This window comes from Physeter macrocephalus, chromosome 17 (assembly GCF_002837175.3).
Source record: "Physeter macrocephalus isolate SW-GA chromosome 17, ASM283717v5, whole genome shotgun sequence".
NCBI lineage: Eukaryota > Metazoa > Chordata > Mammalia > Artiodactyla > Physeteridae > Physeter > Physeter macrocephalus.
Genome location: NC_041230.1, coordinates 1,046,648 through 1,056,663, shown reverse-complemented (window position 1 = coordinate 1,056,663; position 10,016 = coordinate 1,046,648). Strand labels below are relative to the sequence as shown.

The following is a 10,016-nucleotide window of genomic DNA, read 5'->3' as shown; positions in this document are numbered from 1 at the left end:
AAAAATGGGCAGAAGAACTAAATAGACATTTCTCCACAGAAGACATACATATGGCCAACAAACACATGAAAAGATGTTCAACATCACTAATTATTAGAGAAATGCAAATCAAAGCTACAGTGAGGTATCACTTCACACTGATCAAAATGGCCATCATCAGAAAATCTACAAAGAATAAATGCTGGAGAGGGTGTGAAGAAAAGGGAACCCTCTTGCACTGTTGGTGGGAATGTAAATTGGTACAGTCACTATGGAGAACAGTATGGAGATTCCTTAAAAAACTAAACATAGAGCTACCATATGACCCAGCAATCCCACTCCTGGGCATATACCCAGAGAAAACCGTAATTCAAAAGGATGCATGGACTGCAATGTTCATTGCAGCTCTATTTACAACAGCCAGGACGTGGAAGCAACCTAAATGTCCATCGACAGAAGAAAGGATAAAGAAGATGTGGTACATATATACAATGGGGTATTACTCAGCCATACAAAGGAATGCAGTAGTGCCATTTGCAGAGACGTGGATCGACCTAGAGAGTGTCATACAGAGTGAAGTAAGTCAGAAAGAGCAAAACAAATATTGTATAATATTGCTTATATGTGGAATCTAGAAAAGTGATACAGATGAACTTATGTGCAAAGCAGAAATAGAGTCACAGATGTAGAGAACAAACTTACGGTTACCAAGGGGGGGTGGGATGAATTGGGAGATTGGAATTGACATACATACACTACTATGTATAAAATAGAGAACTAATGAGAACCTACTGTATCACACAGGGAACTCTACTCAGTGCTCTGTGGTGACCTAACTGGGAAGGAAATCTAAAAATGACTGGATGTATGTATACATACAACTGATTCACTTTGCTGTACAGCAGAAACCAACACAACATTGTAAAGCAACTATACTCCAATAAAAATTAATTTTAAAAAAGAAAAAAATTTTTAAAAACAACAAAAAACCTGTGGACTAGACATAAATATATTAAATACAAGTTATTATATATATCTATGTGTCATACATAAGTGTATATCATGCATATATGGTAAAATATGTATGTAAGATACTATAATGGTGGATACATGACCTTATGCTTTTGTCAAAACCCATAGCATTGTGTAACACAAAGAGAGAACTTCAGTGTGAACTATGGACTTTGGTTGATGATGATGTGTCAATATTGGTTCATTATTTGTAACAAATATACTACACTCATACAAGATGTTAATAATAGGGAAGAATATGAGGGAGTTAGGGTGCATATGGGAACTCTCTGTACTGTCTGCCCAATTTTTCTGTAAACCTAAAACTGTTCTAAAAAAATAAAGTCTATTGATTATTTTAAAAATTTACTTGTGTATAAATCTATTATCTATAAATGTACCTAAATATATATTCATTATATGTAAATTATATCCCAATAAAAAAATGAAGCAAGACACAGGCAATGACATATAATATGATTGCACTTATAAAAAGTTCAAAAATAGGTTTATCTGAACTATACTTTTTAAAATAAATTTATTTTATTTATTTATTTTTGGCTGCGTTGGGTCTTCGTTGCTGCGGGCGGGCTTTCTCTAGGTGCGGCGAGCGGGGGGCTACTCTTCGTTGTGGTGTGCAGGCTTCTTATCGCGATGGCTTCTCTTGTTGCGGAGCATGGGCTCGAGGTGTGCAGGCTTCAGTAGTTGTGGTACGTGGGCTCAGTAGTTGTGGCTCCCAAGCTCTAGAGCCCAGGCTCAGTAGTTGTGGTGCACGGGCTTAGTTGCTCCGCGGCATGTGGGATCTTCCCAGACCGGGGCTCGAATCCGTGTCCCCTGCATTGGCAGGCGGATTCTTAACCACTGCGCCACCGGGGAAGCCCCTGAACTATAATTTTTTTAGGGATACATTGGTGATAAAACTATAAAGGAAGCATGGAAATGGTTAATGTAAAAGCCAGGATCATGGATACTTTTAGGAGGGATACACAGTGTTGTGACCAGAGACACATAGATTTGATGGCATCAAAATGAAGGTTCCCATCAAATAGAGGACAACTGAGATCAATTTAATTGAGAAGTGACAGAATGGAAGGAATTATTTCTTCATTTAAGCTCACAAGAGCTTTTTAACTAGAATGTACCAAAACTTTCACAAATCAACAAGAAGAAAAACAAGCCATCATAAAAATAGCAAATGACATGAATATTTATTTCAGAAATGTGGAAATATGAATGGAAAACAAGTCCATACTGAGATGCTCAAACACACTGGTAGTTGAAGAAAAATCTAACCGAAACGAGATACTGCTCTACACACATCCGATTGGAAAACCAAGAAGGCAGATAACAGCAAGGGGAGCAAAGATGCGGGGAGGTAGGAACATCATGCTCTGATGGTAGGTGTGTAGACTCTTGAGCTATTTTGGGAGCTGGCGATACTCGATATCTCAAACTGGCGATATTTCGTGAACTGAGTGCATTTGCTTTGTGATAAGTCGCTGTGCTGCACACTTACCCATTTGTATCTTCTGAGCATTATACACTTTACCATAAAAAACATTTTTTTTTAGCTGATACCAAGTGGAAGTAGCCAGGGGAAAAATGTGTACTGTATGATGCCATTCACATTAAGGTCAAAAATAGTAAAACCGTAACTTTGAAATCTAGGGATGCATATTTTGTTGGTAAAAATATATTATCCGCTAAGGTTAATAATAGAGGTGAGATCAGAGTCTTTAGAGAAGTTGATAAGGAAAAGTCCACGGTCCTTCTGTGTAAACCCTTTGAATAGATAAATCACAAAGAAGGATTACAGTTAATTTAAAAAGATGGGAAAGGTTGTTTATAATCACATCAATGCAAAGTAAAGAAAAGATATAATACTGATTCTCTACTCTTGAATAAGCAAAAGTGAAAGACGTCAAGCATACCAGGCACTCTCATGTGACTAGGGCACTTTTGGAAAATGTCGTGTTGGCTTCAGATGGAACTGGAGGAATCATCTCCACATACTGTATCAACTAGAAATGCATTTCACTCTAAGTTACCAAAAAAGCTGACTTTCAGGAACCTTAACAAATAGGGCGGGACTTTCCTGGTGGCGACCCGGGTTCGATCCCTGGTCTGGGAAGATCCCACATGCCGCGGAGCAGCTAAGCCCGTGCATCACAACTACTGAGCCTCCGCTCTAGAGCCCGTGAGCTACAACTACTGAGCCCACGTGCCGCAACTACTGAAGCCCGCACGCCTAGAGCGCGTGCTCGGCAGCAAGAGAAGCCACCGCCATGAGAAGCCCGCGCGCCGCAACGAAGAGTAGCCCCCGCTCGCCGCCACTAGAGAAAGCCCGTGCTCAGCAACGAAGACCCAACGCAGCCAAAAATAAATAAAACAAACAAAAAAAACAAATAGGACTTTATTTTTCTCATGAAGCAAGAAGGTGGGGGTGGGGTGGGGGAGAGCTGCTGCTGGCTTTTGTTTCAGTGGCTTGGCAGAATCTACAAGACTTTCCAGAGAGTAAAGAAGGAAGAAGGAGAGGCTCAGGATCGGCCCCAGACCAGAGGGTCGGCCCCTCCCTGATCTTCTCCTTCCTAGGCAGGCCCAGTCCTTCTGCCTCAGATGGTTTTCTGGCCTGAGGTCCAGATCTGGTTCGTGTCTAGTCAGACCCTTCTGTACAATCCAGTTATTCCTCAACTCAAGACCCAATACTGCTTCAGCAGCCCGGATGAGATGGTGTCTTGGCTGGAAAAAGGAATCCCGCTGTGGGCAGGTTCTGATGGGAAGGCGAATTGGGAGAGTCTTGGGGAGTTGATAAGAGCAGGATCAAGGCCTCCCTATCTACGTCTGTCTAGACTCCAAGAAACCTACCTGGGGAAAATAGACCCCCAAACCCCCCCATGTCTCTTGAGGGGAGTGGGAGTTGGTCTTCAGGTGGTGGGAGTCAGCGTTTCAGGGTACAGGAAGAGTCCACCCAGCTGTGGTCCCAGGAGAGAAGAGCTCAGCTTTCACTTCCCCGCCACAGTGGCCCGAGGGAGAGATGGGTATTTCTGTTGAAGGGAGAAGTTTGACATAGAAGCCACACACTTCAACCCAGGAAGCACCCCCAGCTCTCTTAGCACCCCATGGCCGCCCCTATCTCCAAGCTAGGAAAGGCTAATCAGATGGTGTCAGGCGAATCTAGATTATCCTCTGCAGCCCAGAAATGCTGCTGCCCCTGTGGCCACAAGCTTGAGGGCAACAGACGTGAGGAAGAGGTTTCCGGGCGGGGCTGCAGACAGAGGCTCTGTTTCCTGCAGTGGTCCCTGGAGGCAGGTGCAGGTGCAATCTGTAACCTTCACTCAGTGATGGTGAAGGAGGACCTAAGCATCCCATCCCATTCTCCATTTCGACCCATGGATTTTCTGGACTGACTTCAGCCCACTCGACATCCACCTTCAGATCCTGGAGGTGGGCAGCAGACATTGTAATCCCCTTCTGGCCACAGACCCTATCAAAACCTGGAAGAAACAATCTGGGGCCAGTCCAGCCTTCTGTGGGATCCGGGGGCCCACAGTTGCTCTCTAAGCATCCGATTCTCCAAGATGCGGGAAAGTGGGAATACGTTAAGGTAGAGAAATATTATGTGAAAAATGACTCCCAATATATCTGGACGTGACAAGTAGCCAGGGATCCCCAGGAGAGAGCCCCAGAGACGGGAACACATGTAGTCTTTATCTGGAGGGTGGAGGACTTGTTGAGGACCCCAGGGGAAGCCAAGGTGGAGTCTCAGGGTCTCCTCTCTGGGGTCTGAATCGTTTTCTCCTCTTCAGCTTGTACCAGATACCCCAAATCTACATCCCTTTAACCTGAAGTACAGCCATCTTGGAGTCTAAACAGCCCAAAGTCCAGTAGGAGGATGCTTCTCTCCTCCATGGGGCCCAAGGTCCCCCATTCCTTATTATTCACCCATATGTTCGGGTCCCAAGATCATGACACCAGGATATATGTATAGGTATAACTGATTCACTTTGCTGTACACCTGAAAGTAACACAACATTGTAAATCAACTCTACTCCAATAAAAATATTCTTAAAAATAAATAAAATTTTTAAAAAGGATCATGACACCAGCCCTACGTTGTCAGGAGACCTTCCTAGGAGGTGATAGGTCTATGTGTAGAGCCATCTGAGGAGTTCAGCTCATGGCTACAAACCTATACGTGATTTTTCAGGCCTGATCACAGGCAAATGCAAAAGCTTTCCTTGCCTGGCCTCACGGGCATGCTGCACTGTAGTCTCTGAACGGAGTTGCAGTGAAGGACTCAGACTGCTCTGGCCCATCATGCTGTTCACATTTTTGCAATCCTAGCTCAGATGACTTTATTCTTTGGTCTGTTTATCTGAATCCTTGGGCAGAGGTCTTCAGGCATCTCTACGGAAGCCTCCGTATGGAGGAGGAGCAGGGAAACCTGGAGACACTTCTCCCCACTCTGATTCAGGACTCAGTACATTTCCATTCCCAGCGCCACCCCCAACCCAGGGTCCTTAGACCCACTAGAGCTTTTTGTTCTGGGTCCCTCGTCCGTGAGACGACCCCCATGTCGGTGCTGGCCGCCCTGACCATCGGCAAAGGTTCAAGCTCTTTCTCAACAAGTTCTTGACTTCTGCATCTATCCTTGCATCGTCCATTTTTTTTTTCCAGAATCCTGGTAAGACGGTTTAACCAAAATCCCTTACCCTCAATGTCTGATGGGGTTCCTCATCCTCCACTAGCCCCCAGCTGATATCTGATCACCCTGGCCTGCCTTCAGCAAGAAGCCTGGTAGGTCGGTTTAGCCAGAATCCCCCTTTGCCCCTATGTTTCCTCTTAGTCATTTTCCATCCGCTGACCCCTCACCCTGCTCCTTGGCAATAAGTTCCCACTTTTCCTCATTGTATTCAGAATGGAGCCTGATCTCTTTCCCCTGCTGCAAAACCCCGTCGCAGGGGTCCCCGCACCTATGACAATGGTCCTGAATAAAGGCAGCTTCACTGTTCTTTAACAAGTAAGTGATTAAAGGCTTAATTGTTATTTTCATTTTGACTCATTGCTTTAATCAGCTACTTGACACTAGCAGCTCAGGCTCTCTCTCCCCGCTTGGCTGAGCTCCTGGTCCCATCAGGCTCGGCATCCTCTGTGGGGGTGGGTCAGGACACCTGGGTCCCTGAAGAGGGACCCAGTTGCAGAGCCTGTGGGACCTGATGTGTGGCCAGAAGCCTGGCCTGAGAACGGAGAAGAAAGCACAACCGTCCCCACCTCGCCACCCTTCTCCACGGAAGGAGAAAGGAGAGGCCACCATATCTTCCCATGATGGAAGTAGAAAATATTTTCTTCTCTATCCCAAACGCTCCCAGAACCTGGCTGCTGGCCCCGTCCAAGGAAATGGCACAGGTAGGAAGGAAGCTCTCCTCTGCGGCACTGACGGAGGTGGCAAATAGGAGCGGGCTAAAGGCGGTCGGTGCAAAGCCTCCCATTCGCGTCACCCCTCCGCTCCTGGCCATCTGGCGGCTGCCGTCTCCCACCCCTGCCTGGCAAAACTCTCACCTGGGTCACCAATAACCACCTTGTTCTCTCCCTGTCTCCCTGGCCGGGCTATCTCAGTCACAACTACCACCTCCCCCTACAACCCACCATTAAGCTTCAGCCCGTGCGCACTGCGCGTGAGAGCGTGTGTGTTCTCACCGCTCCGCCCAGGGCCCTCTTCTCCCCCTCGGTGAACGTGTCCATGTGTCCACCTCCAGGGACAACTCCGCTCTCTTCTCAACCCCGTCTTCCCAGCCCAGACCTGCACGTGTATACTGCTCTTGGCGATGGCAAGTTGTTAGCTAAAATATTCATTATGTAACGTACTTTATCCATTTTTTATTTATTTTATTTATTTATTTTGGGGGGGCGATGGATCTTCGTTGCCGAAAAGAGCATGGGCGCAAACAGATACTTGCACGCAATTGTCCACAGCGGCAAGATTCACAGCAGTGGTGGAACCGATCCCAGCGTCCAGCAACCGAACGGACGAACCAAAGGGGGTAACACGTACGATCAACTATCATTCAGCCTTTCAAAGAAAGACGTGCAGTTCTGACACACGCTGCAACACCGGCGACTCTTGAAAACAGTGTGCTACCTGAAAGAAGCCAGACACAAAAGGACAAATAGCGTTTGATTCTGCTTCTATGAGCTCCCTACAAGGCAAATTCGTCGAAACAGAAAGTAGAATGGTGTTGCTTGCAGCTAGGGGGATGGGGATGGTGAAAAGCTATTGTGTAACTGCAGCAGAGTTTCTGTTTGGGATGATGAGAACGTGCTGGAAATAGAGAGTGATGGTGGTGGCACTAACGTTGTGAATGTACTTAGTGCCATTGAATTGTACCGTATACGATGTTTAAAGTGGCCTGTTGTTTTATGGCGATTTTAGAAACGAGAAGTACTTCTGTCCTAATGGGGACGTCATCATGCGGACAAGAATCTTTCAAATAAACGATAAGTAAAATTAGAGCCTGTCAGCAGCTATTGACAGGCCTGGCGGAAAATCACACAAGGACAGGAGCACGTGACATATTGGCGTGGGGAGGCAAAGGTACTGGGGAGAAGATGGGAGGATGCTGCAGACCCCGTGCAAGGCGACTGCAGGCCAATGCGGGATTCTGGAAGCCTTTGAGGAGAGCGGACATATGACTAGACCCTCATTTAGGTAGGATCCTAAGGCCGTGGTGTTCAGAATCAGCCAGAGTGGATCCAGGGCGGCAAGAAAGAGATGTGGCACGACTCTGCTGGGTGCTCCAGGCAGGAGGTGGTGGTGCAATGGACCACGGAGGTCGTGTAGCTAGAGAGGTTATACTGTGAATATATTGTGAAGGTCGAGCTAACAGAATTTTCTAATGGATGTGGTAGGTGAGGGGAAAGGAGGATCAGATATGATGCAGAAATGTATGTAGAGAGCTGGATATGAAAGTCTGGGGATCAGAGGAGGGGTCCAGGGCAGAGACCTTAAATTGTATTAATTAGTGTAAGATGACAACAGATGAGGTTAAAAAAAGTGGGTGGGGTAGGATGCTAAGAGTATGATACTTCCTCAAAAACTTAACTATAGAATTAACATAGGATCCTGACTTTCACTTCTGGATATCTCTCAAAGAGAACTGAGAGCAGGGACTCTAGGAGGTATTTGCACACTCGTGTTCCTAGTAGCATTATTCACTGTAGCCAAGTGATGGAAGCAACCCAACTGCCCCTCAACAGATGAAGGTTTAAGCAAAACCATGGGATATTATTCAGCCTGGAAAAGGAGGGAATTTCTGACACTTGCTGCCACATGGATGAACTCTGAGGACATTATGGTAAGTTCAACAACCTAGTGACAAAAAGACAAACACTACATGATTCCACTTATACGGGGTAGACAAAGTAGTCAAATTCCTCGAGATAGAAAACAGAACTGTGGTTGCCAGAAGCTGGGAGGAAGAAAGAATAGGGATTGGTTGTTTAGTAGGTACAGAACTTCAAGGTTTTCAACTTGGAAAAGAGTTATTTTTTTACTAGATTAAAAAAAAAATCATACGCATTCAAAGAAAATACCCGGTATGCTGCCAGGAGACATGGCGATCTCACCAGGGATGCAGCTCTAAAGCCCGACAGTGCTGCCTGTTTGGGGAGGAAGATGGGACCAGGTGGAAGCATCTCCTGGGCAGGGACCAGGCCAGCCGTATCCCTTCTCGTCTCCAGGTCACCAGCCCAAGATACTCACTGTTGGGTGAAGGAGTGAATGGATGGATGACTGGCTGCTGCCTTCACGTCACCCCGGAGCCCCCTCTTGTCTTCTGCCCCAGACGCTCACACCCTAAAGAACCCTACATCTTGCAGGACCGGCCACCCGCGGGTCTAGGTGAGGCTGTGACCCTCCAGGTCAAGACAGGAGTTGAGCGGCTCGCTGGTGTAGACAGCGATGCTCAGACGGGAGGACCTTAGGAGGCTCACCGTGCCCTACGCCTCCGTGTCCTCGGAGGCTCTGGTGCTGGAAGGACCCACCCGAGACGGGGGGCAGGACGGGGGTCTCCTCCTTGCCTGCTCCTCTCTGGGCAGGTCTCCGGGGTCTCTGGACCGAGGGGTGTCCGTCCGCTCTGGGCGGAGGGGGGACGAGCTCCGGCTCTGCAGTTCCTCTTCTGTGAACAGCTGGGTCTCGTGTTCCTCCCCGCCTTCCCGCGGGTCTCCCCGCAGCCTTACCTCCCTCTCTCCTCCCCCTTCTCTTTTCACACGCGGGACGCCCAGAAGCCCTCCGTCTCAGAGATGCAGCCGCTGCTGCTGTCCCTGCTGTGGGCAGGTGGGTGGGCTGCGGGGAGAGGGGTGGGCGGGGCAGGGGCTGCGGCTGAGCCTTGTGCCCCCGCAGGGTTCCTGGCTCAGGGTTGGGGCTACTTCCGGCTGGAGGTGCAGGAGTCCGGGACGGCGCAGGAGGGCCTGTGTGTCCGCGTGCCCCGCTCCTTGTCCTACCCCCGGAGCTACTGGGACGACTCTGTTCCAGCTCACGGCTACTGGTTCCAGGAAGGGGCCAGTATCGACCAGGATCCTCCAGTGGCCACAAACAACCCAGGTCGTGGGGTGCTGACGGACACCCAGGGCCGATTCCACCTCCTTGGAGACCCCCGGACCTACAGCTGCTCCCTGGACATCAGAGACGCACAGAGGGGAGACACGGGGAGATACTTCTTTAGGGTGGAGAGAGGGCCTGATGTGAGATATAGTTACACACGGAGCATGTTCTTCCTGCGTGTAACAGGTAAGGATGGTGTCAAGGAGAGGACCCACAGACGCAGGGGCCCTGAGGGCCCCCAGGGCACGGCTGGGAGGGGACCCCCTGTCTTCTCATCCTGGGAGGGGCCCAAGGGGACCTAGGAGGACAGGACGCTGCGGCTGGCCTGGGGCAGAGACAGCTCTGAGGGGCACACCCGGGGTCCCCCCTCCAGGGCCTGGGTCTGCTTCTCTCTCCTCTCCAGCTCTGACACAGACACCCGACATCC

At 48.5% G+C, this 10,016-nt stretch overlaps 2 protein-coding genes across 2 annotated transcripts in view; both read left to right on the top strand.

Annotated features, from left to right (window-relative positions):
- Positions 1 to 9,288: 9,288 nt before the first annotated feature.
- The window catches only part of SIGLEC10 (sialic acid binding Ig like lectin 10), a 21,044-nt gene continuing 20,316 nt past the window's right edge, over positions 9,289 to 10,016 (top strand). The window contains exon 1 of the mRNA XM_024132383.2: positions 9,289 to 9,322. Within this exon, the coding sequence (XP_023988151.1) occupies positions 9,289 to 9,322 (34 nt within the window). The remainder of the gene's footprint in view (positions 9,323 to 10,016) is intronic.
- LOC129391419 (sialic acid-binding Ig-like lectin 14) overlaps positions 9,409 to 10,016 on the top strand; it is a gene marked incomplete at its 5' end in the record, with an annotated part of 15,029 nt that continues 14,421 nt past the window's right edge. Inside the window, one exon of the mRNA XM_055078972.1 lies at positions 9,409 to 9,775. Coding sequence (XP_054934947.1) covers positions 9,409 to 9,775 — 367 coding nt within the window. The remainder of the gene's footprint in view (positions 9,776 to 10,016) is intronic.